Here is an 18,683-nt window from a genome sequence, read left to right on the forward strand (position 1 = left end):
GCATGGGGGGACTCACAGAGAAGTCTCTGCTCCTCTCCTTGCCCGGGAGTAGCTCCCGGCCATGAGGGCATGTGGCCAAGAGCCCTGCGTGGCCTGGGACAGGCTCTCCCACCTGGGTGAGAGAGACAAAAATCCCCATGTAGTTACCAAGGGGTTCTGCCCCTCCCCTGGGGAGACAGAGGGCCAGGATGCCTTTTATTTACACTATTTTCAGGCAGAATAATTGCTGCTCCTCAGGAAGAATCATGTTTGTGTTTATGGGTACGTTTAAAGAGGGAAACCCAAACAAAACCAAACAGAGAGAGAGAGAGATTGATTTTGAGAGATTCCGGAAGAGAGCTGTGAAATGGGCATCAGCGTGGAAATCCCTTTCCGAAAATCGCAGCGATTTGAACTGTTGGATCGGAAGAGCAATCTAATGTGGTGACTCTGGTGTGAAGAATGTCAAAACTCACATCCCACCCGTGGGAATTCACCTCTCCCTCCTCCGTAGCCCTGAAGTCCTCCGCTTGTCCCTCTGTGCCGGCAGCTACCACAGCTGCTGGCTCTGAGACTGGCCTCTCCCTTTCCGTTTCTGAGCCAAGATCGTCCCCGCATGGTGGTGCCCAGCTCTTGGCAGGTGCTAGGGAAATTCTGCCTGGGTTGAAGACAACCTCAGTCAGGTGCAGACGCTGCCACTGACTGCCAGTTCAGCCCAGCCCTGCTCTCAGCTGGCCATCCAGCTCGGCCTATGGGGCTTGTCCGTTCTGTGCCAGAGTCTGGGAGCTATCCTGCAGGCCCTTGAGGCCTCCTCTTGTGAAATGTTTCTCCCAGCGGTGGAGGTCTTTAGGAACATGTCTTCAGGCCAGTTCTCTGCCATGGGAGCTGGTGAAGCTTTCAGCTGGCAGGCTGACAGCAGGACCAGCATGCGTGTCGTGTGGCCTCTACCTTCAAATTAATGCGGAATCTCTCCCTTCTCCCCTCTCCACTGCCACCACCACCCTAGATCCCAGCCACCATCATCTCCTGCCCGGATTATTGTGGTAGCTTCTCCCATACAATATATTCACTACCCAGTACCCAGAGGGATCCTTTTAAGACATGAGTCAGGTCTACTCAAAACTCTCCAGTGGCTTCCCATTCTAAGCAGATTAGTGAAAGGCAAAGGGCCAAGTCCTTGACGTGATCGTAAGGGCCCTGCATGAGCTGCTTCCCGCTACCTGCTCTTGGGGCTGGACCATAAGCGCCTTCTTGCCCTTCCAAGAATAGTGCACCAAGGCCCCTCCTGCCTAATGGCCTTTGCATTTGCTGTTCCGTCTGCCTGGAATGCTCTTCCCCAAGAAACCCACATTCCTTCAGGTCTCTGCTCAAATGTAACCTTATCTGAGAGGCCTGTCTTAACCTTCTCATCTAAAATAGCAACTCTCCCTTGCTCTACCCCGTCTCACACTCAGCACCCCCAATTTCTCACATCATGCTTTATTTTTCTCTGCAGCATGAATTGCTGTCTGATAGGACACATGTATGTATGTATGTATTTTTCTATTTACTGTCTGTTTTCCTCCACTAGAATGTAAGCTCCACTGGATCAGGGGTTGTTTTCTTTGATGCTGTATCCCCAGAGCCTAGTAGCTACTCAAATATCTGTTGAATAAATAATCGAATGGAGGGATACTTCATGGGTAGGGGGGCTTATTTATGGCTCTCTTTGTGCTCCTCCTTGCCCCAGAGTCTGCAGTGGGAAGCCTGGCCAAGTAGCCAATAGTGAAAGACAAAGGCTTCAACTTCCCTTGCAAGAAAGCCCCAAATCTGTTAGGCTGACGTCAGAACCAGAGAATGCCCTGCTTGGTCTCCCCATCTCCACCCACCCGCAAATATCCTGTCGGGCATGACCGTATAACCAACATTCAGATAGCACTTTCATTGGTTCTCACAATGGGCAGGAGATGGTTAACAAGTGAGAAGACTGAAGATGGGTAAGCTGGGGTACAAACCTGTTTGGTTGAACAGATATATATGGAGGCCTAATACATACCAGACCCTGTGCTAGGCATGGATCATAGCACGATCTTTGGAATAGAGACCTGCCCTTGAGGAGCTCATATCCTGGGGGAAAGACACATACACAAATAAAGTTAACAAAATGTGGCAACTGGCAAGACAGAGGTATGCAGGGGCTGCAGTGGGAGGCGGGAGGAGGGGCACGGAGCTCCTGGAGGGCTGGGAAGGTCTCCTGGAGGAGACGACGTGGGCTGTCTCGAAGGGTGACGGGGGTTAGCCAGACACAGAGCAGAGTGAGGGGTAGTCTCTGGGTGACGGGAGGAGTGTGAGTAAAAGCCTCTTTTCTGACCTTGGTCTACTGCTCTTCCCACCCTCTCTTGTTTTGGTTCAAAGGAAGAGAACTGAGTCTCATTCAATTCATTTTGTCTGTACCTTATGTAGGGCTGACATGCCATCATAGTGCCTGTGTATTCTCAGAGCCTACCATGCTGCCCGGTACACAGGAGGCACTCAGTAAATGTTGAATGAATGAATGATTCCTTGTTGGGATGCAGGTTTCTACTCTTAGGAATTTCAGCACCAGAAAACTGTTGGTTAAGAAATGTCAAACCGGGCTTCCCTGGTGGTGCAGTGGTTAGGAATCTGCCTGCCAATGCAGGGGACATGGGTTCGTGCCCTGGTCTGGGAAGATCCCACATGCCGCGGAGCGGTCGGGCCCGTGAGCCACAGCTACTGAACCTGCGCGTCTGGAGCCTGTGCTCCGCAACGGGAGGGGCCGCGACAGTGAGAGGCCCGCGCACCGCGATGAAGAGTGGCCCCCGCTCTCCGCAACTGGAGAAAGCCCTTGCACAGAAACGAAGACCCAACACAGCCAAAAATAAATAAATTAATTAATTAATTTTTTAAAAAAAAGAGTCAAACCAAGAAAAGACCCTGAGGTCATTTATTCCCAGTAAGTGCACTCTGATCAAATCTCCCTGGGCAGGGACCCACCACCGTCAAAGGTGGCCACCATTTGGCCAGTGTCCCACACCAAGGCATTTGGAAGGTGGGAGGAGGGTTGGTGGGCCCCCCAGAGGCAGCGAATGATGGTGCAGCCAGAATTTCAGGAACTGAAGGGTTAACAAAACCACACCTCTGGTTGTCTCCACTGGGGGAGCCTGATCAAGTACCCCATTCTGTGGAGTGCCTGTGCTGCTCTCCAAGGCCGGGCTCCCAGTCTCCGGAAACCTCAGGCAGGACCCTTCCGGGATTATGCTTTAAAGGGAAATGCAAATCATCTGGAGGCTGCTTTTGCTTGGAAGAAGTAAAAATCGATTCTGTTTTCGTTAAAGTGATTTTTGGACACTGTCAAAAGCTCTCTCATCTCAGGACACGGCGTGAAGACAGGCTGCCGGTCTCAATTACATAGCCAAGCCAACCGGGCAGCAGCGGACCACCTCACCAGGAGCGACGCTGCTCCTCTGTTCCCTGCCCTTCCCGGGTCGAACGCCCCCTCCCTAAGATATCCAAGAGCAGCCCCACCCCATCCAGGCCTGGAGCTGGTCCTCCGTGGCCCTGCGGATGCTTGCTCACAAAGCTTTCCTCCCCTCTTCCCCACGCCCCACGTGAGCTTCACCCACGGACTGGCCCAGGCAGTCCGCCCAATGGCGATGTCAAGCAAAGTCAAATAAAATGAAGAGGGAAAATCTGCTTTGAAAAAGTCTGTGACATATAATACATTCCCAAACTCGATGCGCTGGTCTTATTTAATATTGGGAGTTCTGTATTATCCCTTCCCTCTGTTAACTGAGATAATTGAGGATTTATTTTATTTACAGCATCCATTATGAGCACGGAAATTAATCCTTTAATGGTGAATGTGGGAGCTCAGCTGTCAAGGGGGCACAAGGGAACCCTGGGCTGGGCACAGGTGTCTTTCCCACCAGCAAAGGAGGTGGCAAAGGAAAGCCATCCTCAAGCGTTGGTGGCAGCTGGGCTGTTATTGTCCTGTGTGCTTCAGGTATTTTGAGAAATTAAATAAATGGGAATAATTGGCCCCAGGAGATCCCTCCCTGGAGGACACCTGAAACTCATCAGCGGATCCTGGGAAAGCAGGCAGAGATGGCAACCAGAGCCAGGAAGAGCGAACTCCTTCACTCGGCACATCAGCGCTCGGCCAGTCAGTCAGCTCTGCTCTGCGAAGCAACTCAAGACAGTCTCTCCAGACTGGAAATAGGAAGCAAGGGAAGGCTTGGGCGGGGAGGGTCTGGAGACTGGAAGAATTGCTGGGAATTGTTGGAAGCAACTGGACAGAACAAGGAACGAGGCAGAACGCTGGCCCTTGGTATCGCACAGCCACTTGGGGCTCAAATGCCAGTGAAGAGAAAGCAAAAGACAGGCTTTCTGAAATGGTCGAACAAGCTTACAACTAGCCAGTGAATGAGCTCAGGACAGAAACCAGCCGAGGAGAGGAAAGGTTTCCAGGGTCTGGTGGGTAAGACCTCCAATAAGGGCAAGAAGACCCACACAGTGCAGCAGAGCACGCCAGTCAGGGGGGACTACACACCAGGTGAAGGCTGCCGTCCTCTCTCCCTGGGGCCAGGGCTGGGGCAGACACAAATCTTGGGTCCACCCTAGAGAGAGGACAGGCGGGTCTGGAAGGGACTGAGAACCGTATCAGACCAAGCAAATGGAAAAGGAGCCCCATTCGCATTGCCCCATCCATTTAAAAGTGTTTTTTGCCAAACACTGGCTGTGTATACCCGAGCAGTGAGCCTGGTGATGGTTCCCACTGCCAACTCAGGTCAAAGTCACAGCAGCCCAATCCAGCATTGGGCGACACCAGCCAGGGTGGAAGGGAAGAAAAAGCCTGCTTTCCCGTTACTTAACTGAGGTTAAGGAAGATATAACTAAAAGGCTTCTTTTCTTGTTCTTGCCCGTGAGTCTTTCCTCGCCGAGGCTGGACGTCTTGATGCACGGGGAAGGGAAGGGTGAGGAGTCCACAGTGCCCACAGTCAGGGGGAACATGCTCCTTCCCACGCAGGTATCCTGCCCTTCCTCTTTGTCTCACTCTCTGGCAGAGTCTTCTTGCTTTGCCGCTCCCGCATTCCCAAAAATAAATGTGAAGCCATGACTGTCCACCCCCTGACACTGGACTCGACCTTGATTCTACAGAGTGAAGGCTAAAGGAAATCACTGGTCTCCCCAATGACAGTAAAACACTGGATTTTGCCATGAAAGCAGCCATTAACTTCCAAGGCAGAACTTAAACTGGCCAGAAGGAAATGTTTTATTTATAAATTCCCTGTGTGCCTAGTGAGGTGTCTGTAGTACTCACTGCACTGATGCTTTCTTTCTTCAATAGTGATATGACTAGAATAGACTATGACACCCTGAGGCCATAATAAAAAAAATAACTCTGAAGGGCTGATTTCCACCTACGGGTCCTGATGGTACGGAAACAAGTAGAGGGGGGAATGAGAAGAGAAAGGGTCCTGGAGACAGCCAGACTGGTATTTGCAAAGCAGCACTGCCCCTTAGCAGCTATGTGACTACAGGTATTCACTTAACCTCTCTGAGCCTCGGCTGCTGCATCTTCAGAGTTGTATAGAATTTTTCCTACCCTGCAAGGCTATTGCGAAGACTTGAAGAGATAACATGTGCAAAGTGCTCAGCACACTGCTGAAACATAGTAGACACACATAGGCTGTTATACGAATAAAAAGTAATGGGCAGGTGGTCCCTGAAGTTTCCACTGATCTCCTCTGAAACGGTCCCACTGTAACTCTGACACCCATCCGTCTGTCCTGTTTTCTCCCCATGGTGGTCCTGAGGCATCACTCTGGTGTCATGAGTCCCACCAAGGGGCACTTGAGGGCACTGGACAGTCAGAGCCATGTCAGAGCGCAGCCATGGAGGTCCTGGCTGTGGGAGCGGTCCCTTTCAGGAAAGCGAAGGGATGGTCAGGTTAGCACAGAAGCAGCAAATGTGCTTCCTTCTTCATGACACGTGGCCAGCTCTCCAGCCCATTTTAATCCCTAAATATTCCACTGTGCCAGGAAGCCACATCCACCCGCTGAGCCAAGAGAGGCAAGGTCAAAGGACCAGACTTTCTTGCCCATCTGGGTGGGAGCAGCTATTTGGAGGCTGCGTGTGTGTTGGAAAGGGAGGAAGGGGCAGGGTGGACTCTGTCAGATGGACAGAGGTGAATGGAATGCCCCCATCGTGGACAGTGACACCCCTCGCCCTCCCCCTTGCTACTCCCTCCCATGTGGCAGAATGACAAATGTAATCATTTTAAGAGGTCCCATCACCTGCTCAGTCATTCCCAACAAGCACATGCGGCGCTATGGAAAAACCGATACCAGTGTCACAGGGTTTCAGCCAGGAAAAAAAAAGATTGAATCACCAGAACACCACGAACCGAATTGTCAAACACCAAATAAAAAGCTTCATGAATTCTCCATCAGCAATATAACGCTTCCTGGCCTAAGCAAATATAGACCCAGCATATGAATCGTGAAGGGATTCTGCATTAGCCTCAACGAGTTGCAATGGCTGAAGCAGCAACCCCTAAGAAATACACGTCTCCGTAAAGCTGCCTTCATTGGCCCTAATCCTGTTAGGGTGAAGATTGTAATCTGCTTCCTCACCCTCCATCCTCTGATGGAAATCTTCACATCCCAGTACCGCAAATGCATTTTGGTGACCTCAGCTGCAGAGCTCCTCGGGGAGATGGAAGAGACAGAGTCACCTGTGACCTCGCTGAGCGCCTCTCCCTCCCTCTGATGATATTGCTGCCACTGTGTCTGACCACATGATCCATTCAGAACATCTCACAATCACCCAGGAAGGCCGCATCATTCCATCACAGAGCCAGGCTGAGAAAGCAAGACTGCTGTTCCTTCAGTGAGAAAAAACAAATCAGGTGCCCCACTTTGCAGAAAACCCAAGTTCAGAGTCCCTTAGAGAAAGTCTGTTTAGAGCTACTGAACCCTTGAGCATCTGTGGCAGCAGAGAAGAAAAGTAAGGCAAAAGAGAAAACAGCCTGCAAATACATGACAAAGGAGAAATGCAGGAAGGATCCAAAAAGAGTGTTCTAGGTGTCTTCTGTTAATGGAAATCTGTACCCTCCTGACAACACTCGCTGAACTTCTCACTGTCTTCTTCCTTCCTGCTACGCTGTTTTTCTCCTCAAGGCAGCCCTTGCAAGCACAGATGCATATAAGCATGCAGCAATCACCACTCACCTCTCCCTCACCACACACACATACACAGAAGGCATGGCTGAAAAAAATAAATGGTGATTTAATTTTCCGTGTTTTGTAAAATACATGCCCCCCCCCAAAAGAAAACTCAATTCCGAGACTTCTGTCCTCCCCAAGCAAATCATTCATGTGCCTTCCTTTTCTGATGAGGGGCTTCCCTTGCTCCTACAACTTGGAGAAGCGACTCCATCCTCCTCTGCCCAATCCTGATACCATCCAAAGCGTCATCATCAATCCAACCTCCGCCCTTCTCCAGTCCAACAGAGCAGGACTTACCCCAGTGTGGTCATGGTGACGATGGTGTACCAAAAAGAGGCCGGGATGCTCGTGAACTTGCTGGCGGAGGAGCCCTTCTCAGCATAAAACATCACAGTGGCAAAGATGATGATGGCCATGGTGAGGGAGAAGAGGAGGAAGCCGAGCTCAGAGGCACAGCTCTTCAGGGTGTAGCCCAGGATCCGCAAGCCCTGGGAGTGGCGGGAGAACTTGAAGATCCTGAAGACGCGGAAGACCCGAAGCGTGACGAAGGCGCCCGACACGTCCTCATTGTTGGTCATTACCAGGCCGATGTAGTAGGGCATGATGGCCACCACGTCGATGATACTCATCACGCTGCGGATGAAGCGGTAGCGGCTGGGCGCCGCGAACAGCCGGAGGAGGTACTCCACCGTGAAGATCATGACGCAGGCGGTGTCCAGGCAAAAGAAGGCCACCGAGTAGCGCTCGCCACACGGCAGCTCCTTGCTCCCCGGCACCGTGCCACACGGCACCGTCTCCACCACGTTGGTGATGACCGACACGGCAATGAAGAAGCCAGTCACGTAGTAGAAGACCAAGGCCAGCGTGCTGGTGTGCGGGTTCTCGAAGGCCCGCCACATGGTCTGGCGGAAGCTGAGGGAGGGCATGGACTCCTGGTTGTTCTCCGAGTCGTTGTCGTCCATGAGCCGCTCAGCGTTCTCCCTCTTGCGGTCCTTGTACTCCTCGTAACAGCAGTCGCCAATGATCTCGGGCAGGATGCCATAGAAAGCCAGCTCGTCGTCGTAGGCGGAGATGCACTCGTAGCGCGGGTAGTGCAGCTTGCCTGTGCGGTAGAAGTTGAGGACGCAGCGGAACACTTCTGGGTCCCGGTCGAAGAAGTACTCCTTGGTGTCCTCGTTGAAGAAGAACTCCTTCTCCGTGCTGCCCAGCAGTGTGTCCGGGTAGCGCTCCAGCGTGGTCCGCCACGTCTGGAACCTCCGCCCGCTCACGTTGAGGACGATCAGTTCATCCTGCCGCTTGTTCTTGTCTGCCGGGGCGAGGGGCATGGGGCAGTTGGCCACCGGCATCCACCCAATGGCCGCAGCCCGCGCGAAAGGCAGCCAGGCTGCGACTCCGGCCGCCATGGTGACTCCAGCTCTTGGGCGGCCACTGCTCCGCCACCCCACACACCAGCTTGAGAGTTAGTTCAGCGACCCCTGGAGACAGGAAGAGAGAGCGGAGAACCAGTGAGTCCCTGATTGGCCCCCCGGTGGGAAATGGGACACATGGAAGGGTCATCGGTAAGTGAAAGAGCAACAGTCTGGAAGGCAAATTAATGGAACTGAAGTCACCACCAAAGAGAGGGGACTTGATTCTTTCCCCTCCCTTCGCCGGGAGAGCACCTAGCACCCACCGGGCCGTGCAGCAGTGTGGGATCACCAGAATTTGTTGACTGCCTGACAAACTGTCAAGTTCCAAGAGGGCTCAGGAGCATTTGGAGGGAAAGCGTCTTTAGCAGAAAGATCTGGAAAGACGTGGGTAATAATCAGCTCCAAAAGGTTATGGCATTATTACGAATTTAAATTGGGAGAGGGTAAATGAGTTCTCATTAAATTAATTTAAAAGTGGGATAAACATGCTAATTTTTATTTCTCTCTTCACCCACTAGGGTAATCAGGAATGGCATGTGGATGAGGGAGATCAGGTAAACACATTCTTTCCACTCTTCATGGGTGAGGAGGCTGGGGCTGCCCAGGTCTGGACAATTCTCTGAGATGGCAGGTGACCACAGTAGACCCAGGATTTGGTGGAGTTCTTTCCCCGAGTCCCATGGAGAAGGCTGACTCTGGTGGAGGGCTACTCTGGGACATCCAGCAACGTCGTGTCTAATCACGCCCTCAGAGCCATAATAGAAAGATGTGGCAGAAGCTGTGAAGCCGGGGTTCCTCCCCCACCTTGCAAAGGACTCTTGGATTCTTGGTTCACCTGCCTTCCATGCATTGTCCCTCTCCCTCCCAGAGGAAGCTGATCCACGCTTATTGCCATCTCCAGACTCCTCGCCTCCCGTCTCCATCTGCCCACCATCCATAACTCCCTCGGGTTATATAACAATACTCTTTCCCAAGCCAGCCTCTTTCACCTGGCCTCTCTCCACCCTCAGAGATTCCCCCAGGGCTGGGCCACCTCGGCCCTTCACTCACTGCTCTCTGAGCCACGCTGAGTACACACTTCCCCATCACCTGCGTGGATGGAGGGAACAGTGGCGCGGAGAATTATATTTGGCTTTGGGAAACAGATTTACCTTCCCAAATCTGGCTTTTTAAAGATGATAGTGAAATGACTCTGCAATCCCAAATGTATACCATCTGTGGGGAGACATGTGGTGACACAGAAACACGCGTAACAGCAACAGGAAATTGTTTGGGGTTGACACTCATTTTCTCAAATCCTAAACTGATCACACAGAACCAATCCAGACTCAGAATTATTTGGACCCTCTGGAATTCAGCTGGTTTAAAGAAATGAGGCAGAGGGTGAGTCTTGTAATGGGATTTGATCTTCATCTTTCCTTGTAACTCTGCTTGCTTCTCCTGACTCCCAACTCTTCTAGGTTTTCCAGATCTCTACCCCCTCTCATTCCTGAGCCACCACGGACTTTCCCACCTGGATGCCTCTGAAACTGGACAGGTGTCAGCTGAGTCTACCTCCCTGCAAAAAAGCTGCTCTCCACCTTTTGTTCACAGCATTCCTAACCCCGGGCCTGTCGCCTTGGCCATCTTCTTCACTGCTCCACCCAAAGAGGTGCCAAATAATGAGACAGGAGCTCTACTGCCCTCATTAAGGCCTCACTTCCTTCAGGCCTCCTTCCCACTGGCCTGCTTGTCTCTCATCTACCCCCCTCCCCGACCCTGTTTCTCCTGTTCCCGGTAAATTCATTCTTCTCAGGGTAATCTCCCTAAGCAAGATTTCCCCACAGCCTACAAAATCAAGTCCGAACTCTTTGGCGGCATTCTGGCATTTCCATAAACGGATCCTGGTTTATCATTCCAGCCCCATGTCCCACGCACCCATCCTAGACCACAGACGGGCTCATGCGCAGCCCTTGTGCGTTCTGTCTGTGGGCACTCTTCCTTTCTGTTGGGAATATCCTTCCCCTTCACCCAGCCCTCCTGTTAGAATACCACGTGTGCCTCACTCTCTCTGTGATGCGCCTTCCTCTCCCCACTCTGAAATTCTCTCCTCCTTTGGGCTCTCGGCACTTTGTTTGCCCCTCTTCCCTAGCACCTATCACCCTCTCGCCTGGATTACAGACACTCTCTGAGTGTCTTATTAATCATCATGGCCAACAATAATTGAGCACTGACTCTATGCCAGGCACTGCACTGTCTCCTGTGGATCATCTCATGTAATCCTCACCGCAACCCCAGGAAGAAGCCTGAAATTCAGCAGTCTGCCAGCTGGAAAGGGGCAGAATGGGGATCCCACCCCAGGCAGTCTGACCCCACACCACATGCCCTGAGGTGCTGTGCTACACTGCTTCTCAAGGTCTTCCTGTAAGAAGAACAGTAGCTGATGTTTACTGAGGGCAGACTGCCAGCCAGCACAGTACTGCATGCTTACATGGACCACCTCAATCCACCCCACCAACACCCCTAGGGGGCAGACACCACTGTCGTCCCCATTTTGCAGGTGAGGAAGATGAAGTATGAGGAGGTATAACTGGCTAAAGGATGTAATAAATAGGCAGAGAGATTTAAACCCAGGCAGTTTCAACGTGGAGTTCGAGGGTATAGCCATGTCTCTTCCCTGCTTTCCCCATCCCACACTAAGCTCCTTAAGGGTAAAGCCCATGATACCTCAACATTTACATGACAACTCAGGAGGTAGTGTAGTCAGTGCTCAACCTACTGATGGTAGGTGGGAACCCAGATTATATAGATGTCGTTTGCAGTCCATCGATTTTACTCCATGCCGTGCCTATCAGGGGTTTTCAAGGGTGGGCATTCTCTCTGCAAACACTCAGTAAACTCTGAAGATAGATCTGAATAAAATGAACCCAATTTAAGTGCCTCTGACTCCCTGTGGCTCTCAGTGGAGTTTTTCCAAGGAGCTAATCTCTGCCTCAGTTTCCCCCTCTTCGTGCTAAGGAGCATATTCACAGGTCCCTCTGCTTCCTCATAAAGGGAGGTTGATTCAGGTGTCACAGTAGACATCAGGAATGACAATGACATTCCTCTAAATGTCACCACTCAGAGAAGAGTAAAACAGCGCAGGCCTGATGAGTTCTTGATTACGGGAACTGAGGAAAGAACAGGGGGATCATTCATCCACGGCAGTGAGTAATCCGCATGCCACTGATGCTGCTGATAGAAGACTTGGGAACACATCCTGTGCATTTTATATCTTTCTTCAAGAAATTTACCCTTATAGCTCCCTGTACTTCCTTTAGGTTACTAGGAGAATTTGTAGTCCCTAAGCACCCACTTAGCTAGCTTTTCTAAGGAGCAAGGGAAGTTTGGGAAGCAAGCCTACAATTTAAACATTGGTGACAAGATAATTCCAATTCAGATTTAGCCAACATTTACTGATCACTGACCGTGCAGTGGGCACTGGTTTAAGCACTTTTACAGCAACAGTTAATTAATCCCACAAAAATCCTATGACAGGGGCATTTATGCTGACAAGTTTCAGAAAAGGAGCTGAGACTCCTTCAAGGTGACTGTGCTCCATGTATATGGGAGTTGACGATTTTCCAATAGGCCACCGATCAGCTCACTGCCACATGGCTTTCTTGACCTAGTCAGATACTGATGTCCCCATGGAAGACAGCAGGATGTATACTCTGCTCACCATGTCCCCAGGCAGCAGAAAGCATGGGATCTGGATGCCCTGCACTCCAGTTCCAATTCTCTCCTGAACTTGTGGAAGCAAGCCACCATTACCCTCCGGGCCTCACAACCCTCATCTGTCAAATGAGATAACTGGACAAGAAAGTGAAAAGGAGACCTTTAGCTCAAATAATCCTTGATTCTACTGGATCCAGGACATCAAGCCTGTAGCTCAGGTCTCGCTGAGACCTCTCCATAGCAGTCGCCCCTGCAAAGCAGGGAGTAGAGCATCTGGGTTTGTTGCTGTGGGGACAGAGTTAGTCTGAGTCTCCTTTTAGAGGGCAGTTCTGGGAATGCTTGATGAGGCTAGTGCCCAGAAAAGGGCACACAACCTGCATTGCTTAGAACTCAAGGCAATCAAAGGCCCAGTTCATCCACAGAACCCCTGGCCACCCCTCTGGAGGGTAAAGAGGGCCAGGCTCCAGACCCTGGGCCCTGGACCTCTGACTATTAACATTCCTGCTTTATCCCAGAATGGAGCTCAGAAAGGCAGGAACTTGAGGGGTTCCAGTAGCAAAGAGTAAGAGACCACTGAGCCAAGAGGTACCCTGCAGCACCCTGCTTGGGCCAGATATGCAGCTGTACACCCTGAGAGGGTGGTGCCCAGTCTTGTTTCACCCTGACTCCCAAACCTCACTGCCTGCCACCTTCCTCTACCAAGCTGAGCCCCATCACCTTACGCTCTCCACCCCATGCCAATCTCCTCTTCTCCAAGGGCCCTGGGTATTTTACCAACTGCTCTCAGATGAATAATTGAGAGCTGGGGTAGGAAGAACAGTCCCTCTCTATCTATCATAAAAGCCTCTGGTCTCAAGGCCAAACTTTGACGCCATGCATTAATCCAGGACAATCTTCCAAAAGAAGGCCAGGCAAGAGCTAGGCTGTCTCCAGAGCTTCGAGCCCTGTTCCCCTGGTAAAAGGTACCAAAAAGAGAGGAATTACCCCATTGCTACTTTCTGTGTGAGTGTGTATGTGTGTGTGTGTGTGTGAGTTTTGAAGGGGAGGAAAAGTGTCCCCACCAGATACCATGCCTACGGCCATAACAGCCATACCCTCCACACAAACCCTGTCGGCATGACCCGGCTCAAGCAGGGCTTCTCCAAGGCCACCACCACAGCGCTCACCCCCTGATGGGCACCAACACTTACTGGAGCCGACCTGGGTATGAATTCCTGCAACAGGCACAACAGTGCGGCCCCATTTCCAGCCAATGGCACTGCACAGGCCTCAAATGCCAAGGTTTTACTAGGACGTGGACGCCTTACAAATGAAAAATCTGAAGCTATTTTTGTTTTTGGCAGAAGAGTTTGACAGTGGGAAAGATGGGGGTGGGGGGAGGATGGGGAAGAGACATTTAAAACAGGTGAGTGCTGAAATGACACAGGCAAAAAAAAAAAAAATCCTGGAAAAGGGAAACATATTCGCCTGCTGTAAAAAGGCAGCCCTGTTAACCAACTTCTCTGGAGGAGGTAGAGGGCCAAACGTGGGCAAAGTGACCAGGCAGCCTGTCCTGGGGATCGACACCTAACCTGAGCACAGGCACAAGGCAACAAAAATGTCATGTCACCAAGGTCTGCCCTTCAGTGACCTCGGCAGAGAGCTGGGTGTGGAGAGGCTCTGGAAACTTTTACTTTCCACAATTTTACGACACATCGCTCAGTCCAGAATAGGGCCAGTCTGGGGGAGGAGAAGGTCCTGACAACTCAGGGGGCATTCTCCTGTGCCCACAGGGTTTGCATAAGCAGGCATGAAACTGACAGGGTTCCAAGCTGGGGATCTTGGGGTACAGGCCTGGGATACACACAGAGCTCCTCTTCTCTGGCACTGCCGCTCCTAGGCTGGCCAGGGCACTTTCCTGAACTCTTGATTTTTCCTCCAGCCTCTTCAACAGCGAAAGGGAACAAGCCACTAATCTTTCTTCCTCTGGGGGTCCCTTGTGTACTTGCATTTTATTGCATTCAAGTAGAGACAAGGAAAAATAAACACATCTATTCCCACCCCTGTGCCAACATGTCCACATGGGGAAAGATACACATGTTCTGCACTGAATTCGTGCTGGCCCAGGCTCCCTTTCTACAGACATTAAATATCCAGGTTCCCTTGAAGTAATGGTACAAAAAAGCGCAAACCTAACCATCACTGTACATTCATGCAAAATACACCATGCACCACATAGCAACCAGGTCTTAAATAGATCGCATTGTACCTAGGATCGCGAGAAAGTTCAGGCACCCTCTCCTAAGAAATACAACCGAGCCTTCTCTTGGCTATCAGATTCCAGGTCCGGAACCTCATCCTGTTGCTGACATATCACGGCTGCCCAGGATAAAACAGAACATCTTGGACTCGATTCAAATGTCAACACTAAGCAAGCGCAGGAATTTAGTTGATTCCAGGTAACTTCTCTGCCCAGTCCCTTCAGCGCCTCATCCCCAGTGTAAACATCTCGCAAAGTGAGTCTTTCGGAACGGCCTCCCCCGGGCCGCGTTGGCCCACGGTGTCACTCAGAGATCTTCCCCGAGCTCGCAGGGTGGAAGCGGCGTCGGACAGGACCAGATGTGCGAGCCCCCAGCCTCTGGTAGGCACACCGCCGGATCGCCCGGCTGGAGAACTTTCTGAAGCGCCCCAAACTGCTCCCTGCTTCCACCCTCAGCCATTTCTCTCCTTCTCCCCTCACAAGGAGCGGGGGACAGAGCGATCCGTCGCCACCTGCCGCCGGATCCAGTGGCGCTGCCTCTGGCACCCCCGAGGGAAGGCAGGCCAATGGAAGGAGGGCAGAGGTTCACAACCCCACCTCCAAACCTCACAGCGCCTAGCTGCCCCGGAGGTGGCTCCGCAGCCCAAGGGAACCGACGCCCCCGGGCCGGCTGCCTGCTCCCCCACGGCGCCAGCCCCACCCCCAATCCTTCCGGCGCCCCAGCGCCCACCCAACCGGGTGCAGGAGTGGGAGGGTGCCGCGTGGGCAGCCGGAGCAACAGGCGTGGGAGCAGCGCTCCTCGCACTTCCTGGCTCCTGAAGGCTCGGTCGCGTCCCTCTTACCTTCGGCGAAGCGAGCCCCGGGCCCCGCACCCCGCGCCTCGCGCGCGCGAGGAAGCTGAGGCCGGGAGCCGGGGGCCGCGGAGGCGCTGAGCACCCAGCAGCGCGGGGAAGCGCCCAGCAGCCGCGGCTCGCGCCGCTCCTCCTCGCCGGCGAAGTCTCTCTCGCTCCCTCCCTGGCTCGGTCCGTTCGTGCGTCTGTCTGTCCGTGGGGCCCTCCCTCCGCCGCCGCCGCCGCTCCAGCCCCGGCTCGGCAGCGCGTTCCCTCCCCGCCTCGCCGCTCCGCTCTCGGGCTCGCGGGCTCGCGGGCTCCCTCGCTCGCGCCCTGCCCCCGCCGCTGCTGGCGCCGCGCGGAGAGGAGCCCAGCGGGCCACCGGCTGCCTGGCGAGGTCCCTCTCCCGAAGGGGGAGGTGGTGGGGGCGCGGCGCGGGCGGGGCGGAGAGGAGAGTCCGGGGGAGGCGGCGAGGCTGCGCCCTCGTCTCCCTACCGATTCCCGGCGGCCGAGCGGCTCCAGGCCGGGCTCGAGAGCTCGGGGCCGCCAGGCAGCGAAGGGAGAGATGAGGACCCGGAGGCTCGCCGCGGGAGGGTGCCCAGGGCGAGGGCGTGCTAGGGGGAGTGACTCCCCGTGAGAGGGTGTGTGTGTGTGTGTGTGTGTGTGTGTGTGTGTAGAGGGGCGCGCGCGTGAGCGAGGGTGGGGGGCAGGGAGACGAGGCAGAGCCTGGTGCGTCTCCCCAGGCCAGTGGAGGAATCCTAGGGTGTGCCTGGAGGTGGTGGAGTGTGCCGACGCGGGTGTGAGCGCGTGTGCCCGCGAGGGTGGGCCGGGGGTGAGCGTGGCAAGGTGAGCGCGGCCTGGGGGTGGGGGCGGAGCGGGGAGTAGGCGTGAGTGTGAGCTCGGGGGCGTGTGTGCTGGGGACCCGGGGAGAGGTGGAAGGGAGCTCCAGTGTGTGCGCGCGTGGGGTGTGTGTGGACCCAGCTGGGTGTCTCTCACCGACTGTCCACGAGACACCAGCACTTGCTTGCGGCCGAGTCCTGCCACCTGGGGAGGTGGAGCCCGACACCGCGCAAGCTTCGTGGCTCGCCGCGGCTCTGAGCTCCGTGGCCGGGGCTGGAGAGGTCTCGGGGGGACACACAATGCCCTTGCCCCATGTAAGAGCCGCTTTCCTTCCAGAGCGCTAGGGGCACGACCCGAAGGTAGGGATTTGCCCTCTTATCCTTCCACGTGTACTCAGTACCCAGACCCAAAAGTCTGGTCTTGGGAGCGTGAACTCTCAACCCAAGTCCGCCCAGTCCCTCGGTCCTTCTCCGAAACCCATGGATTCCCACTGCCCGATGCCTTGGCCCAGGATGGGGAGCCGGCAGTCGGCACGTGCCCAGAGGACCGGGTGGATGGAGCCCTGGAGCATCCGGAGAGAGTGGTATACGGCCCAGACTCCTACACTCTCTGCCAATGTGCGCAGAGGGTTCAGTCCCCGCGAACCTTGCCAATCCACGTGGCTCCAGCTTTCCCTGTGCCCGGAATCCAGAGATCTCGGCCTGGGTACCCGGAATCGCCTGGCGCTCCGGAGGCGAGGCGGCTCTGTGCCTCAGCAGGGACCGGAACGCAGGGCCTGAGCCACCACAGTTCTGGGTGTAAGACAGAGACTGAGGGAAAAGCAAAGTGTGCGGTGAAGGGGAGGGTGTTCTTGAAGGGGGCTGGGAAAGAACATCTCCGAGTCCAAACGGGGCTTCTGGCTTGTGAGAACCCTTGGCCCTTTTCTAGATTAAGGGGTGGGGGTGAGTCACTGTGGCCTGATCCCCAGTGGGCCCCTGGCGACTCGGAGCCCCTCATTCACTCACTCTCCCCAAAACCCCCTTCAGCTTGTCGTTCTAAAAGGTGTACACTGGCCCTTCAAGAGCTGGGCGTGGGCTCTATTAGCATTTGCCAGGAGTCCCGGAGAGGTGTGGGATTTGCATACTGATTTGCATACAGTAATAATGATTAACAACAGTGCCGCTCCCTGGCAGACAGGGGAAGAATTCAGGGAAGGCCTTGGCACTGCTCCCACCTCCCTCCTCCCATCCCTCGGGGAAGAGCTAATTTTCTCACTACTGCTCTGACCCCTGGGAGTTCCCCAGACTCTGGGTGGGCAGGTCCACGGAAGGGCAGTTTCCTTCAGCCCTCCACCCCCATGTCCAAATTGGGAGAGTTAAAACCCGGTACTTTATTTCTGCCCAGGTTTGAACTCTTGTGCATTCCCATCTTTGTTTTGCATCTTGCCGGTAGCTCAAGGGCTGAGTCTGCCCCAAAGCTTGGAGGTTTCCAGGAACAGTTAGATTGGGGGCATCGTCCTCCTCCAGAGAGGTATACTTACGGGACAATTGTGCTCTCTCCTGTGCCTGGTCAGCCCTGTTTGAAGACAGGGCATTGATTCCAAATCCCCCCCTCCCCCTCCCCCAACACACACACCTGGCCCCATTCCTCCCAGGCTCACATCTCATTATTTAAGTAAAGTAGCTATAGACTATACTCTCCTTTCTGTTGAGAAGATCTAGAAGGAAAATATGAAAGACTTAAATTTCTAGTCTAGGCCAGTGTGGTTTTTATTTACCATCTCTTCTCACAACCAGGTGACCTGGAAAATAAGAGAGAGAGCAAGTGATGGGCAGAAGGGAGGCCCCTTGACTCTGGCGGCTGAAGGAACCACTGCCTGGAGATACTGCCCTCCCATGGGCTCCCTGCCCTCCACTGCATCTTTCCAGCACTGCCTGGCCTCGCCTTTCCCCTCTCTGCCTCTGGCCTGGCCTGGCCAGGATTCTCAATTGCTTTTCCCCCATGACACGGCCGCTTTTCCTTTAACTCTCAGCTTCTATTTAAAAAGCTAATTTGGGAGCTTGTCGATGCTCCCAATTCAGATATTTTAAATAGGAACTGAAAGTTAGGAGCTGCCAGGGCACTAGAATTCCTTCCCTTGCCACCAGTACAGCTAAGGCATTTGTTTAGTCAACCTGCTGGCCCTGGCCGTGTGTGTGTTGGAGAGAGAGAGAGAGAGAGAGAGAGAGAGAGAGAGAGGAGAGAGAGAGGAGAGAGAGGAGAGAGAGAGGGAGAGAGAGGGAGAGAGAGAGTGCGCGCACGTGAGCTCAGGGTGTATTTCAGGCTATCTTTTCTATTTAAAGATGGTGCTCCTATGGATGACTGTGCTCTGCGTGTGTGTCCTTTCCAAGCTGTGCACACATGAGGATTCTTCTTTAGTCCCATGGCTCTGGACGCTATTTGCAGAGCTTGTCACCGTGTGCACCGTGGGGGTAAGAGGTAG

The 18,683-nt window shown here is 53.7% G+C and overlaps 1 protein-coding gene across 3 annotated transcripts in view; it reads right to left on the bottom strand.

Annotated features, from left to right (window-relative positions):
* KCND3 (potassium voltage-gated channel subfamily D member 3) overlaps positions 1–16,193 on the bottom strand; it is a 230,932-nt gene extending 214,739 nt beyond the window's left edge. For 2 of the 3 annotated variants that reach the window (XM_036832760.1, XM_036832742.1), the window contains exons 1-2: positions 15,395–16,193; positions 7,506–8,683 (exon numbers count right to left, since the gene is read on the bottom strand). In XM_036832760.1, the coding sequence (XP_036688655.1) occupies positions 7,506–8,611 (1,106 nt within the window). In that variant the 5' untranslated portion in view covers positions 8,612–8,683; positions 15,395–16,193. Of the gene's footprint in view, positions 1–7,505; positions 8,684–14,561; positions 15,264–15,394 lie in introns of those variants that run through there. The other variant, XM_036832751.1, reaches the window with a different exon arrangement.
* Positions 16,194–18,683: the final 2,490 nt, after the last annotated feature.

Source organism: Balaenoptera musculus, chromosome 1 (assembly GCF_009873245.2).
Source record: "Balaenoptera musculus isolate JJ_BM4_2016_0621 chromosome 1, mBalMus1.pri.v3, whole genome shotgun sequence".
Lineage (NCBI taxonomy): Eukaryota > Metazoa > Chordata > Mammalia > Artiodactyla > Balaenopteridae > Balaenoptera > Balaenoptera musculus.